This window comes from Mirounga angustirostris, unplaced genomic scaffold (genome assembly GCF_029215605.1).
Source record: "Mirounga angustirostris isolate CCGP_5_RB_7025 unplaced genomic scaffold, mMirAng1.0.hap1 SCAF_16, whole genome shotgun sequence".
Classification (NCBI taxonomy): domain Eukaryota; kingdom Metazoa; phylum Chordata; class Mammalia; order Carnivora; family Phocidae; genus Mirounga; species Mirounga angustirostris.
In genome coordinates this window covers 59,402,929-59,419,185 of record NW_026991724.1, presented here as the reverse complement: position 1 = coordinate 59,419,185, position 16,257 = coordinate 59,402,929, and the positions used below count along the sequence as shown (strand labels likewise).

Below are 16,257 nucleotides of genomic sequence, written 5' to 3'. Positions count from 1 at the left end.
TGCAAGAGAGTGGATAGAGGGGGAAACAGCCAGTATAAAAATCTTTAAGGGGGCGCCTGGGTGGCTCAGTCGTTAAGCGTCTGCCTTCGGCTCAGGTCATGATCCCAGCATCCTGGGATTGAGCCCCGCATCGGGCTTCCTGCTCAGCGGGGAGCCTGCTTCTCCCTCTCCCTCTGCCTCTCTCCCTGCTCATGCTCTCTCTCTCTCTCTCTGTATCTCTGTGTCTCAAATGAATAAATAAAAAAATCTTTTAAAAAAAAAATCTTTTAAGACTGCCCTTAATGCGTGGGCTGTAAAGTCAATGCCTCAAAACAAAATTTTTCATTCCCTACGGTTTTATTAAAAAAAAAAAAAGAGGAGCGCCTGGGTGGCTCATTCGGTTAAGCATCTGTCTTCAGCTCAGGTCATGATTCTGGGGTTCTGGGATGGAGCCCCACGTTGGGCTCCCAGCTCTGCGGGGAGTCTGTTTCTCCCTCTCTCTCTGCCCCTCCACCCACTTGTCCTCTCTCTCTGTCAAATAAATAAATAAATAAAATCTTTAAAAAAAAAAAAAAAGGACAGGAGACTAGGAGGAGTTCAGACTCCTCCCTAAGGAAGAGGTTATTTAGGTCGGGCGCTTTAGAATGGGAACCTGCAGAGGTCTTTAACTCCGCAGGCCCACGTGTGAACGAGGTCGCATCTTGGGGGGTCAGCCTGAAAGGGGCTGAGCATGGGGAGATCAGGGTGGTGTGTCCCGAGGACCTCAGTACCAGGCCGGAGAGCAGGGCTGGCACAGGGATAGAGGAGACACATGGAGGGAGTCAGCACCCTGGGTAGAAGATTTAGGAAGGACCCTCTGGAGGCTGAGTTCCCACCACTGATCCTCTTTTTTTTTTTTTTTTTAAGATTTTTATTTTATTTATTTATTTGTCAGAGAGAGAGACACAGCGAGAGAGGGAACACAAGCAGGGGGAGTGGGAGAGAGAGAAGCAGGCTTCCCGCGGAGCAGGGAGCCCGATGCGGGGCTCGATCCCAGGACCCTGGGATCATGACCTGAGCCGAAGGCAGACGCTTAACGACTGAGCCACCCAGGCGCCCCCCCCCCCTCCGATCCTTAAGGCAGTGCCCTGCCCAGAGCTCTGGCCGTCCTTGCTCCTCAGGGACATAGCACAGTCCACAGGCGAGTCCTCCATTCCTGCCGCGCGCACCATCGTGACTGCTCGGGCGCCCTCAGGTGGCGGTACGGTGTAGAAGTCTGGACTAAACTCAGAGGATTAGGTTGTCGATTATTTTAAGGGGAAAAACCTCAGGAGCCGGTTGGTCCACAAATTATGACTTTGTTGCACTGTTGGGGCACAGGGATGCAAGAGCACCTCACCTAAGGGTCCCAAACAGACTAGGTTTGGCTGCTCCCTAGTGAGAAAATCTAAAGGCAGAGGAAGAGATGTTGGTGAAACAGGGAAGGAATTTTTCTCAGCGAGGCCAATGCAGAGAAGACCCTGGACTAACCTCTCAAAGACTGACTCCAAAGTGACAAAAGTAACTTCAGGTTTATAGAAGGAATACGTGGGGCCAAGGTGGATGGGTACATGCAGTGAAAGTCAAGTAGATCATAGTCCTGGAGTCAGTCATGGGTGGGGACTTGCTGGCTCAGGGCAATCCTTAGTGCTCAAGGGGGTAGTTTTTTTTGTTGTTTTTTTTTTAAGATTTTATTTATTTATTCATTAGAGACAGAGAGAAAGAGAGAAGCAGAGGGAGAAGCAGGCTCCCAAGGAGCAGGGAGCCCGATGCGGCACTCGATCCCAGAACCCTGGGATCATGACCTGAGCCGAAGGCAGACGCTTAACCATCTGAGCCACCCAGGCGCCCGAGGGGTTAGTTTTTGTTCCCATCAGGGGATGCCTTGCCAGCAGGGTCTTCCATCTGAGTCCAGAGACAAGCTGGAAAGAATCCAGCTAGAAAGTTTGAAGTCAAAATGGGGGCAGCCACGGTCTTCTTTCAGTCCTACGAAAAACTGTGTGTATGGGTGAAGCCACCTTGGGCCCTTGGGCCAACCGAGTAATCTTAAGGTTAAAGAAGCATCCTTAGCCTACATGATTGATTAACATTTCTCTTTAGCTGTAGATCATGCATTCTCTCCCAGTTTAGCGCTGAGCACTTCGGCATGCCACAAAACAGAACATACCCCTTGCGCAACCTCCCAGCATTGTATGCTAACGAGGGCCTACAAAATACTGGAGGCGTTGTCATTGTCCAGTTAAGGTTGTTCTGCTTGTCTGCTTCTCCCTCTGACCCTCCCCCTTCTGGTGCTCTTTCTCTCTCTCATTCTCTCTCTCTCAAAGAAAGAAATAAAATCTTAAAAAAAAAAAAAAAAAGGATGGTCACTGTATGCTTGGTGAAAGCCTCTACTTGGAATTTTACATAAACAGGTGGCTTCTAGGGTAAATATGGCTTAGGAATAAAACCATCTTGGGACGCCTGGGTGGCTCAGTCAGTTAATCAGCTGCCTTCAGCTCAGGTCATGATCTCAGGGTCTTGAGACTGAGCCCCACATCAGGCTTTCTGCTCAGCGGGAAGTCTGCTTCTCCCTCTCCCTCTGTTGCTCCCCCTGCTTGAGCTCTCTCGCTCACCCTCTCTCTCCCAAATAAATAAATAAAATCTTTTTTTAAAAAAAGCCGTCAAGAAGCCTTCTTTGTTTGAGGTCAAGCCTTAATAATAATCCTAATTACAAGGAATCACTGGCAAGTGGGAGAAGACTTGTCTCAAGAGATAAGGGCATCCCCAAGTGCATCATCCAATCCAATCATAGGGAAAGTGGAGTCATCCATTATCTCTACAAGTCCATAGTTAACCCCATGGAGTGGGGTACACTCCAACTTTTAAGGAGAAATTGCATCATTCTAGCCACACGGAATTGGTCAAGATGAGAGCTGAGTTACAAATTTCTTGGGGGACTGAATCCCATTTTTCAGCTGTTCAAATAATCATATGCCCATGGGGTCTTGTTATTATCCCCAGAGAATAACAAGCAAGAAGATTGCCTATCATGAGCTATTGTGGCAATTTCTCTGAAGTCTACCTCAAGTTGTCTAACTCAGGTAAACAACATTCAAAAACAATGAGAACTAGGATTTAACATCCGCAAAGGTGGGTCATTGAAACATAATTTTTCTGTATAATAACCCTCATTTTTAATCAAAGATAGCCAAATCAGGACTAATTTGTTTGTAAAACAAGTCCCAATTTTATTATTATTTTTTAAAGATTTTATTTCTTTCTTTGAGAGAGAGAGAATGAGAGCACGAGAGGGAAGAGGGTCAGAGGGAGAAGCAGACCCCCTGCCAAGCAGGGAGCCCGATGCGGGACTCGATCCCGGGATTCCAGGATCATGACCTGAGCCGAAGGCAGTCGCTCAACCAACTGGGCCACCCAGGCACCCCAAAACAAGTCCAATTTTAACAAACATGGCCTAATCATTTACATAAGCTCAGCAAGAATAGTGATTAATTATAGGTCGTATAATTACAATCTGCTTTGCTGGAACTTTTTGTAAGGAATTTCTAGGTTGAACTCTTAGTAGACTCCAGGCCAGAAGCCAAGCAAATACTTGCCATCAGACATGCTTGCAGTACCTGTAGATTTGGGCAAATTCCTTTTCACGCGGTCCCCAGTATATCTTGAGGTTCCTGCACCTGCCAGGAAGTGACACTGTTTACTCCCACCTGAGAAGGCTGCTGGGAACTCTGTAAGCAAGGTATCAGGCCAACAATTCCAAGGGGCTTTATGGCTCCAGGTTTCATAAAGTCATCTTAGTTCCTTAAAGCTGTGTGGTCATATCTGAGTCTATGCACGTCTCTCTCAAATATGACATTCCGGTCAAAGCCTTGGTAAAATAACCAATGTTTCCAATGGTGTCCTGTTACAAGGAGAACAGATTGTTATTGAACTTACGCAAATGACTCTGATTGCCATGGAAGAAAGAATGCTGAGACCTTGTGAATTTCAGAGGGTTCAGGTAAAAAGTTAAATGCTTCAATTTGTTCACAAAGGAATAGTCACATTTCTCTAAGTCATAGATATCTTAAGAGAAAGTTTCCTTAATCTGGAAGAGCAAACATTAGAGAACCAGCAATGTTTCAAGCAAGAGTCACAAAACTATAATCATTTTCCCCAATTCACTTAGTCCCACATTACTATTCTTGTTCAGTTTGAATGCAGCTTTAGTTAGTTCTGGAAGTTCTTACCCATTTTAGTTTTGATCTTAAAGATATTGAATACCTGTATTTGTCCTAAAAATCCTTGAATCTCCTTGAAGATGAAAAATACTTCATAAGAATAAGAATTATAAATGACAAAAAACCCTCAAAAATGGACATGGTTAAAATTCTGATGACAGGTTACAATATAGCTGACAAAGAAATCCAGTTATTTCTGTGACAGGTAACACTTCAATAATCAGAATATCAAGTGATAATGACCTTATATCAGAGGGTAACTTACCGGGCGCCTGGGTGGCTCAGTCGTTAAGTGTCTGCCTTCAGCTCAGGTCATGATCTCAGGGTCCTGGGATCGAGTCCCACATCAAGCTCCTTGCTCGGCAGGAAGCCTGCTTCTCCCTCTCCCACTCCCCCCTGCTTGTGTTTCCTCTCTCGCTGTGTCTCTGTCAAATAAATAAAATCTTAAAAAAAAAAAAGGTAACATACCAAATAAACAAGCCTAATTAATCAGAGACTTGTTTACAATTCAAATCTTGGGAAGTTTGTTTTAAAAACCTCAGAAAGTTTTAAAGCACATGCCTAAATAGGATTACAGATTATTCAAAACTTAAAACTTATTTATTTAACAAGGTGACAATAAGAGATTCCAAAGGCAAAATGTAGGGTTATATAGTTAGCAAAACTTAGCTCCTTTAACATTTGGTAAGTTTTAACTAAACTATCAAAGACCTAATAAAGACAAGACATAGAAACTGGTTTTCTAGGCAGACAAAAGAGAAAAAAAACTGTTTACATTTTTTTTTTAATCAAGTGCAAACCAACAATTCAAGAAAACTTTTGTCTTTTGAACAGAGAGAAAAGCAGAATTTCAATCTTATGCCAGCGTACTTTTAAAATCTATTTTAGGGACGACTGGGTAGCTCAGTTAGTTAAGCGTGTGCCTTCAGTTCAGGTCAGGTCATGATCCTGGGGTCCTGGGATCGCATCCTGCATTGCGGGGTGGGGGGGTGGGGCGGTCCCTGCTCAGCAGGGAGTCTGCTTCTCCTCCCTCTGTGTGCTCACTCTCTCTCAAAGAAATGAGAGAGCGAGCACAAGCAGGGGGAGTGGCAGGCAGAGGGAGAGGGAGAAGCAGGCCCCCCGCTGAGCAGGGAGCCTGATGCAGGACTTGATCCCAGGACTTGGGATCATGACCTGAGTGGAAGGGAGACGCTTAACCAACTGAGCCAACCAGGCACCCTAAATTATTTTTTAAAAAACTAAAATCCATTTTATTTCTTAGTCCCTCCTGATCACACATAAAATTCCTTTCCAAAGATTTGCCTTCACAAACTTTCTACAACTTTCCTTTGCAGCTAGATTTTTGTCCCAAGCCATTTATTTTCAAACCACAAGTCTCATTTAGGACAAAATTACCTTCTTTTACCTTCAACAAAAATGTGTTCTCATTTCTTATTTCTTTCTTACATATCTCCTACTTTTCTTTTTTTTTTTTTTTTAAAGATTTTATTTATTTATTTGAGACAAAGAGAATGAGAGAGAGAGCACATGAGAGGGTGGAGGGTCAGAGGGAGAAGCAGGCTCCCCGCCGAGCAGGGAGCCTGATGCGGGACTCGATCCAGGGACTCCAGGATCATGACCTGAGCCGAAGGCAGTCGCTTAACCAACTGAGCCACCCAGGCGCCCCTCCTACTTTTCTACATAGAGAGTTGCTTCCCTTATTTCCATCAGTCTTAATTACATTTAGCAGAATTTTAACTTAGAAACCTTAGTGTCCAGTGAAGACTAAGCAGTAACCAAGTGTAAACTATCACACCAGAACTTTTTTTAGATGGCAGACTTAGCAATTAAGCACAAAGCATGTTTATCAACAGACCCAAATATCCTTAGTTTTTCTGCAATAACTTAAAAACACAAACCTGTGTTCAGTAATCAATGCTTTAGCACTCCATTCTATTTGGAAAAGACCTAGATGTCCAATGAATTCAATCCCAATTATCATCCAAGCAAAACAAGACTTTTTGAAAGCTATCTTATTTACCCACGAAAGCTTCGAGACAGACAAAATGAACCATTTTAGGGCACAACTCTAAAGACCTATCTATTTAATTAAACTAAACTCAAATTAGTTTACCAAATTATATACCACCTGGATCCTCCTTTATTTTATTTTTTTCAAGAATGTTTATTTTTAATTTTTTTTAGTACATCATTAGTTTTTGATGTAGTGTTCAATGATTCATTAGTTGCATATAACACCCAGTGCTCATCACATCACTTGCCCTCCTTAATACCCATCACCCAGTTACCCCTTCCCCCGCCATTCACCTCCCTTTCTGCAACCCTCAGTTTGTTTCCCAGAGTCAAGAGAGTCTGTTATGGTTTGTCTCCCTCTCTGATTTCTTCCCATTCAGTTTTCCCTCCCTTCCCCCATTATCCTCTGCTCTTATTTCTTAATGTTTCACTGGATCCCCTTTTCTAAAAGTCAATTAGTTTGTTCCCCAATGTCAATTTTTACATGAGACATGGGTGGGGAAATCTGAAGTGGGCAGTGTTAAGTCTAGGGGGTGCTGTTCTTGCTCCTTGACAGTGAGGGGAGAAGGAGCCATGGTACCATGGCACCGAAGCTGGTCTAGAAGCAAGTTATGCAGGCCACACCCAAGGTGGTGCAGAAACAGGAGGAGGGTGAATGGGAGACAGAAGAAGCAAAGTGCTGCCAGAAGTAGAGAAAAGGGGTTCCTGGTTCTAAAGCTCAGACAGTTGGACAGATGAGCAAACACCATGTTTTGTTTTGTGGGTTTTTTTTAAAAAGATTTTATTTATTTATTTATTTATTTAGACAGAGAGAGACACAGCGGGAGGGGGAGCACAAGCACGGGGAGTGGGAGAGGAAGAAGCAGGCTTCCCGCGGAGCAGGGAGCCCGATGTGGGGCTCGATCCCAGGACCCTGGGATCATGACCTGAGCCGAAGGCAGACACTTAACGACTGAGCCACCCAGGCACCCCAAACACCATGTTTTTTTACCAGCAAGTGGAAGTAAGCAGTCCATGGTCAGGCCGGAGAAGCCTTCCCCGAAAACAAAGGGAGTTTCAGCAGCTGCTTGGGAATATTCCTTAAAGTCCCCATCCTGAGGTAGACTAACCACAGCTGGCTCCAATAATAGCCATTGACCCGGGAAATGAGGGAGAAGCCCCCGCATTGGGGGGAACAGTAAGAGAGAATAAGAGTCAGCATTCCCTTTGTTAGGGATGGCCTATGTTTCCTCCAGCAACCGGGGTTTATTTGGAGGTCTACTTAGATAATTATCATCCAATAAATCAGGAGGGAGCTTACTGATCTGGTTACTGACCAAACATGTTCTGCAAGAGGCCCTTTAGGTCCAGGTCCTGATTTACAGCCCCGAAAGCCTGGATGGACCTAGGCAATCTCCATCTATTTGCCCTGTTTTCCTGCATAAGAGATCTGATAGATCCTACTGAGGCCATGCAGCGCCTTTCTTAAATTTTGGTTTTTTTTGAAGATTTTATTTATTTATTTGAGAGAATGAGAGAGAGCACATGAGAAGGGGGAGGATCAGAGGGAGAAGCAGACTCCCCGCTGAGCAGGGAGCCCGTCGCGGGACTCGATCCTGGGACTCCAGAATCATGACCTGCACCGAAGGCAGTCGCTTAACCAACTGAGCCACCCAGGCGCCCTCTTAAATTTTTCAATCTGAATTGTTTCCAGTGGGTTAAAAGACATCCCAAGGGAGAACCCTTGGGAACTGAAGAAGAGAGATGGTGCATTACCAAAAAGCACCACCACCACTACCACCCCCCTCAATGCCTGGGTGGGATCCCACGCAGGATGTGTCAGAGGTTCCGGGTGTTAAAAGCAACTAGAGGCATCCCTCAAATGAAAATCGCTGTTGATCACCATCCTGTCTTGCCAAGAAGGCAGGCCTGCCATAAAAGGCCCCATAGGAGAGTTGCTAGCATCACCCCCAAACCTTTCCCTACTGCATTCTAGGCTATAGATGGGTGCCTGGCATATGGACCAAAATACCGTGCTTTGGAGGTCATGCCTCGAAGGTCAAGCCTTATTTTACCTTGTCTTGAAAAACCCGCCGTTTTTAACCCGTGGAAAACACTAGAAAAGTTTTACAGGGGGAAATTACCCAATTTTGTAGTTTAAGTAGTTAGTAGAGGACACTGACAGAAAACAGTTAAGATAGAAATCCATCATGGCCTAAGGGACATTCCAACACACGCAGTATTTACAGCCAACTTGTCTAGGAAACGTGCTGGTTGGGTTTTAATTCAATCAGGTACTGGTTTCGGCCAGCTCCCAGTGGCGTTCTCACAGCCAGAAGCGAGTAAACCAGAGATGTGGAGGGGATCACATTAGACCAATGAAGAGGAAACCTCACATGGGAGTCAAGATTGGCAGCCGTCCTGCTGACTTAGCTAGCCGTCCCATGCCCAAGACAGACAACTTTGCATAAGGACAGGAATAAAGAGAGGGCATCAAGTTTCTGGGTCTTATTACCATTCCAGTCATGGTACTAACTTCCAGCCAAAAGACAGTCTTTCTCCTCCTTGAAGAGAGGCAGTGGGCTGGAGGATTGTAGCCTGAGCAATCGACATGACGGTGTGCCAATAAGACCGTACTCCCTGAAAAGCCCCTGAAATGAGAGTAAAGGAAGAGGAGAGAAACTACTCACCAAGTTTGCACCAAAACCCAGTCCAGATTAAAAGACTCAAAGCCCCACATTTGGGTGCCAAATGATGTAGTTTTGGAATGTTGATGAGGTCCAGAGCCGACAGCTAAGAAATAATTCCTGAGATGTCTTTGGTGCAAAAAGGTATTTTATTAAGCACGGGGACAGGACCCATGGGCAGAAAGAGCTGCTGCACAAGGCGGGGTGGGCTGGTGGGGGGCGGGGAACGGTGTATGAGGACTGGCTGGTTATATACTTGAGAGTTGGGAGAGGTAAGGAAAAAGGGAGGTGTCCAAAAGGAATTTCATATGCTAAAGAAGACCCTGAGGATCCTGGACTCCTTGCTATTATCAAGCTAATATTGTATTTTCTTCTAGCAGAGCATTAACCTTAAGATAGTTGGAAGTTTCCTGGAGGAATGTCACACATTATCATACCCTGGGGGGGGGGGGTTGTGAGGTGTTAGTTTGTGCTTTCTCCTCAGCTTGGCTTGTGCTCCCTCAAGACTAATAAGACCCTTCTGTCCCCAAAATAAGGTGACTTCACCTGACATAATCCTTTTTTTTCTGTTTATGACATACTTGTCCTTTTTTTTTTTTTTTAAGATTTTATTTATTTATTTGACAGAGAGAGAGACAGCGAGAGAGGAAACACAAGCAGGGGGAGTGGGAGAGGGAGAAGCAGGCTTCCTGTCGAGCAGGGAGTCCGATGCGGGGCTCGATCCCAGGACCCCGGGATCATGACCTGAGCCAAGGCAGACGCTTAACGACTGAGCCACCCAGCCGCCCCATACTTGTCCTATCTTTAAAAACCTTTCCCTTTCTGTAGAGCTTTGGAGCTGTGCTCTACTTGCTAGATGGATGCTGCCCAATTCACAAATCAATGAATAAAGCCAGCAAACCTTTACAACGGGATGGGTTGAATTTTTGTTGCGTGACAGGAACTAATCTATTGTTCCCACTAATCCTACTGAAACTTATGAAACTGACTGTAACACCTCAGGGCGCAAACATTTGAGGAGCAGCAACATCTTTCCACCTCCGCACAGACTCTTTTATTTCTGAAGTACTTCAAGGGATGATTTGTCATTTACCTCAGCAAAGGAATATGGGAGCATCTAAAATAGTAGTTTTCTCTGGAAGCTGACTGACATTCACGGAGTCTGAAAGCATAGCTCTTCTCTGCCTTTAACGAGGAGCAAATGCCGTCCCCCCGGCGAGGAGCAGCGCTTTCCCGCGTCCCTCAGGGCGCCACGTGACCACAGCTCGGCAACTCCAGGGGGGGGCACCCCCTGCCGGAGACCGCCAGAGCTCCGGGAGCCGCCCCACCCGGAAGAGCCCGGCCCGCGGACGCGGCGAGCAGCCAATGAGGGAACAGCACACGGCGTTTCCAGGCGAGCGCAAGCCCCGGGGGCGGGACTTCCGGTCTCATCCGCCAGGAGGTCTCTCTGCCTCAGGTTGGGTCTGTTTGTCCCGTAAGCTGCCGGAGCGCGCGTCAGGCTCCGGTGACCGGCCGTGAAGACGCGAGGGGAGGCGCTGTCCTCGCCGCACGCGGTCGAGTCCGGGTGTCCGCCCACCTCCGGCCTCGCTCGGCCCAGCGAGTCCGATGGCGGCGGCCGCGCGCAGGGGCCCGGCTCCGGTAAGCGTCGTCCCCGCACCCAGACCCCCGCGGCCCAGGCCCCGGCGTCCGGGACAGGCGGGCGGCGGCGGGCGGGGGCCCCGTGCGGGAGCGGGCTCCGGGCCGAGGGCGGCCGGGGCCGAGGCGGGAGGGGGCCGCGCCAGCGGCGGGCAACAGCAGCTCGCCGTCCTTCCTGTCGGGAGCGCAGTGCCGCGCGGCCGTGAGGCCCGTCCCCTCGCTGCCCGAGAAGCCCGTCTCTCCTGGCGGGCGTGAGGTGGGCTCGGCCGGGTGTGAATAGGCGTTCTCCGGCCGCCAGAGGGGAGAGCCCGCCGCGGGGCTAAGCGAGGAGGCAATGGCAGGAGTCGGTGGCACTGTCCGCGGACTGCTGCTCGGCCCGCCTCGGATGTCGGAGGACTGGTGGACTCCTGGGGTACGTTCTGAGAAGGGCTACGGCAAAGGGTGGGTGTTGCAGGTGAGGAGAGAAGGGGGAGCGAGGGAGGCCCCGGGGCTTCGGGTCCGTGACCCTAAGAACGAAGCAAGAGCGGACAGTTATTTTACCCGCACGAACGGGTTTCTGTGGAGACGGAAGAGAAGTGCAGTTTGGAACGGAGAAGCGGAGTCCAAGCAGTAGGTCGGCGCGGAGGGCAAGAGGGGTGGTCTTTCTTTTATTTTTTTAAAGATTTTATTTATTTATTCATGAGAGAGAGAGAGAGAGGGGCAGAGGGAGAAGCAGGCTCCCGCGGAGCACGGAGCCCGATGCGGGGCTCGATCCCAGGACCCTGGGATCATGACCTGAGCTGAAGGCAGACGCTTAACCGACTGAGCCACCCAGGCGTCCCGGGAGGTAGTCTTTCTTAAGGGGAAGGAGGCGAAGTTGGGAAGGCTGTTACAAACTGCAGGTACACTGGAGTGAAAGTGGGAGTTGCGGCTTCTCATTGGCTGAGCTGTTGGGTGGGGCGGCCAGGACAGACTCTTTTTGGGTCTGGGGTAATGAAGTAGTATCCCATATAAATAAGGTCAAGTCCCTCTTTTGCTGTTAGGTTTGCAGTCCAACAAGGAGTAGTGCCTGAGAGCTCCCCGCCCCCTCAAGCCTGCAACCTCCTGATACCATTTTAGTGAGGTTTCCCACTGTTAATATACGCAGGTCCTAGTAGCGGAAGAGATGGAAGCTTCCATCAACCTGATGAAGTCAGCAGTAGGTGAACTGTCCTTGGGGATACCCAGGGTTTTTGACGTTGTTTACGATCTCTGATGTTTCAGAGAAGTGTGATTGATGGTATCAAGTGGGCAGCTGGACAGGAAATTTTGGGAAACTGGGGGAAAGTTTCATGATGGAGGGTTTGAAAAGTGATGGCTGCTGTGTGGCCCGGGTGGAGATCTGGATCACATTTAGGAAGGGAATGCAGAGTATCATGGTAATACTGCTAGTAGGTCAGAGGGTCCTAGTAAAGTCTGCAGAAGAGTGGTTTTCTTCCTCAGCATGTGGTTGGGGTTGCTGGGCATTGTGAACACAGGTGAAGGAGAGAGAATGATCTGGCAGAAACATGGGCAAGCCTTCCATGGGATGATCGGAAAAGAGATGGCTGAGAACTTCTAAGATTAATTGAGACAAGATGACAGTGAGGCTGGGGCAGCTGTTTATTGAGTGCTGTAGGCTTCACCAGAACTTTGTGGTCAGCTTTTATGGTGTCTGGGGTATTTCAAAGTCTTGCTGCTGGAAAAGGTCTGGAGAAATGTGGTCATTTCTGCTTTGCTCTGCCTTTAGTGCTGGGGTTTTCAGAAAGGTTTGGAGGAGGGTGGTGGGTTCTGATTGTTGATGGACAATATGGGCGGCATAGAAGTAGATGGTCTGTGAGTATCCAAAGTAGACATGTGGTTGGGAGTGTTATTGAAGGGAGGATTACAGGCAGGTGAGGAGGGCTTCTCAGCAGCATTTGAGGGTTTCCCTCATTTGGGATCCCTGAGAGTCCTGGGGTGGGACTGGAACCTGTTTGAGTTTGTCAAACATCCTTTGGATGTCATGTGACAAGCACAAGTGTGAGTCAAGGGAGGATCCTTTGGTGTGGGGAGGAAGGTGTGGGAGTTCATCTGTGGGGCCTGAAGACGTGAGAGTGGTACAGTCTACAGAATCCTGTACACATGGAGGGGAAGTGTGAGCTAAAGGCCTCAGCGCCCAGGTACTGAAGACTTCCGGGTAAAGCAGGGCCTATAATTGGCTGTCTTGAGGGCACAGCATGGGAGACTCCATGGGAATATCGGGGCAGAGGGATGGGACCTTGCAGGCCAAACCCAGAGCTTAGAGTGCATCCATGTGTCCCCCTGCCTGTTACTGCTGAGGACTGAACACAGTGATTGATGGGAAGGTGAGAGGAGAGCAGCATTAAAGGTACCAGGACCTGGTATTTATTCTGAGGTGGGGAGACTGGGGTGGATGTGGCGGGGGTTGGATTATGTGTTCTCAGAGAGAGAATGTTCATGGTTTCATCTGTCCCTTTCATGGTAGGGTGGTGTGACTTTTGAGGACATTGCCGTGTACTTCTCCTGGAAGGAGTGGAGGCTTCTTGATGAGGCTCAGAGACGGCTCTACCACCATGTGATGCTGGAGAACTTTACACTTATATCCTCACTGGGTAAGGCCCTCAGCCTCCCCTTTCATCTGGACTAGACTCTGTGCTCCCGAGTCCCCCCTCTGCATTTTCCAGGGGATGGTTAGTCCTTCTCTCGTGTGGACTGTGGGCACTGCTTGCTTCCCCAGCTTTCTGGTTAGTTGCTTTTGTTGCTAGCTCTGAGTTGTTGGTGTGCCCTTTTCTCTGCCCTGCAGCTCCCAGTACCCTCTGTGCTGAGCCCTGATTGGATAAGATTAGAGGTCAGTGGTCATGCCGTGAGGCTGATGGATCGCACCTTGCTTGCCCTCTCCCTGGCTGGGTCCATGTGTTCAGATCCGTGCCATTTCTGTGGCCCAGGTTTTGAACCCTTCCTTTAGGTGCCATTTCCCTGTGCCTGCCTGTGCCTGAAATTGCAGGCATTGGCATGTTTACTACTTAAGTGGGCCATGGGTTACTTCTCAAGACTGTCCTCTGTGGTTCTTTCAGTAGTGTTTACATCTCTTCTTCTACCTGCCTCGCTTCATTCATCTTTGTGAGGTATGATTGACAAAATTATATTATTGAAATTATATTACATAATAATTTGATATATACATTATGAAATTAGTGTAATTTTTTTAGATTTGTTTATTTGAGAGAGAGTGAGAGAATGCGTGTGCACGTGTTCATGAGCAGAGAGGAAGGGAAAGGAAGAGAGAAACCCAAGCTGACTCCATGCTGAGCGGAGAGCCTGAGGCAGGGCTCAGTATCACTACCCTGAGTCTAAACCCGAGTTTAGACATCACAACCTGAGACTAAACCAAGAGTTGGACACTTAACCGATTGTGCCATCCAAGCGGCCCCAAATTATGAAGTTATCATCAAAATGAAGCTAATCACATCACCATTACTTGACAAAATTACCTTTTTTGTTGGTGGTGGTTCGAAAGCTTAATATCAACCCTGTTAACAAATGTCAAGTGTACAATGTAATATTAGCAACTGGAGTCAATATGCTGTACATTAGATCCTCAAACTTATCTTGGAAATGAAGGTGTATATCCCTGACCAACATCTCCGCATTCTTTCAGTCCTTAGGTTCTGGCATTCTACTCTCTGTTTCTATAAGTGTGATTTATTTCTTTTGTTAAAGATTATCCATATAAATGATACCATACAGGGTTTATGTTTTGCTGTGTGGCTTCGTTGACTAGCATAATGTTTTCTAGACTCATCCATGTTGTGACAAGTCGCACTACTGCCTTCTTTTTTATCGCTGAATATTCCTGTGTGTGTGTGTGTGTGTACTAAATGATCTTTGTCACTTTATTTCATTTATTTATTCATTTAAATACAATTTGTTTATTTATTTATTTATTTATTTATTTATTTAAAGATTTTATTTATTTAAGAGAGAGAGAACATATGAGAGGGGATAGGGTCAGAGGACGAAGCAGACTCCCTGCCGAGCAGGGAGCCCGATGCGGGACTCGATCCCGGGACTCCAGGATCATGACCTGAGCCGAAGGTAGTCGCTTAACCAACTGAGCCACCCAGGCGCCCTACAATTTATTTTTCTATTTTATATTTTTTACATAGACTGTGCCCAGTGTGGGATTTGAACTCATAACCCTGAGATCAAGAGTCACATGCTCTACCAACTGAGCCAGCCAGGCATCCCTTCTTTGTCACTTTATTTTTTATTGATTTATTTTTTAAAGATTTTATTTATTTATTTGAGAGAAAGAGAGAGCACAGGCAAGGGGAAGGAGCAGAGGGAGAGGCAGGCGCTTAACTGACTTAGCCACCCAGGCGCCCCCTTTCTTTGTCACTTTAAACACTCACACACACTTAATGATGTTTCCATATATTGGCTATGAGAACAATACTGCAGTGGATATGCATGTTCAGATACGTTGTGGAGATACTGATTTTGTTTCCTTGGGATACATACCTAGAAATGGCAGTGGTGGACTGACTATATGGTAGTTGTATTTTCAGTTTTTGGTGGATCTCCCTAATGTTTTCCATAATGATTTCCCTATTTACGTTCCCAGCAGCAGTATTCAAATGTTATTTTTTCTGCACATCCTGACCAAGATGTTACCTCTTGTTTTTTTGGTAATAGCCACTGTTAACACGTAGGAGGTGATATCCTGTGGTTTTGGTTTTCATTTCCCTGAAGATTTGTGATTGTGAGCACGTGTTAGTCACTTGTACATCCTTTTCACACTTGTGTTTTACTTTTTTTCTTTTTTAAAGATTTTATGTATTTATTTGACAGAGAGAGAGAATTAGCGAGAGTAGGAACACAAGCAGGGGGAGTGGGAGAGGGAGAAGCAGGCCTCCCGCCGAGCAGGTAGCCCGACGCAGGGCTCGATCCCAGGACCCTGGCATCGTGACCTGAGCCAAAGGCAGACGCTTAATGACTGAGCCACCCAGGCGCCCCAACACACTTGTGTTTTTCATTGGCTCTGGTGCAGCTTTTCAATTTGATATAGTGGTATTTGTTAGTTTTTGCTTTTGTTGTGTATGCTTTATTTTTTTTTTTTTAAGATTTTATTTATTTATTTGAGACAGAGAGAATGAGAGACAGAGCATGAGAGGGAGGAGGGTCAGAGGGAGAAGCAGACTCCCTGCCGAGCAGGGAGCCCGATGCGGGACTCAGTCCCGGGACTCCAGGATTATGACCTGAGCCGAAGGCAGTCGCTTAACCAACTGAGCCACCCAGGCGCCCTGTTGTGTATGCTTTAGATGTCATATTCAAAAAATCATTGGCAGGAATAAGGTTAAGGAGGCTTTTCCCTATTTTTTTTTCCTAGGAATTTTAGGGTTTGAGGTCATCTGTTTAAGTCTTTAATCTATTTCAATTTCATTTCCATGTGTGCTATAAGATGGCAATCCAGGATCCTTGTTTTTTCATTTGGATATTCAGATTTCACAACAGTATTTTATTTTATTATTATTATTATTTTTTAATATTTATTTATTTTATTTTATTTTATTATTATTATTTTTTAAAGATTTTATTTATTCATTTGAGACAGAGAGAATGAGAGACAGAGAGCATGAGAGGGTGGAGGGTCAGAGGGAGAAGCAGACCCCCCGCTGAGCAGGGAGCCCGATGCGGGACTCGATCCCAGGACTCCAGGATCATGACCT

At 46.8% G+C, this 16,257-nt stretch overlaps 1 protein-coding gene across 14 annotated transcripts in view; it reads left to right on the top strand.

Moving 5' to 3' along the window:
* The window catches only part of LOC123842382 (zinc finger protein 418-like), a 45,001-nt gene that overhangs the window by 15,609 nt on the left and 13,135 nt on the right, over positions 1–16,257 (top strand). For 9 of the 14 annotated variants that reach the window (XM_064580188.1, XM_064580183.1, XM_064580184.1 and 6 more), the window contains one exon: positions 13,014–13,140. The exons of 1 other annotated variant lie outside the window; for it this stretch is intronic. In XM_064580188.1, the coding sequence (XP_064436258.1) occupies positions 13,014–13,140 (127 nt within the window). Of the gene's footprint in view, positions 1–9,132; positions 10,941–13,013; positions 13,141–13,331; positions 13,693–16,257 lie in introns of those variants that run through there. 4 more of the 14 variants (XM_064580189.1, XM_064580186.1, XM_064580187.1 and 1 more) reach the window with 4 other exon arrangements.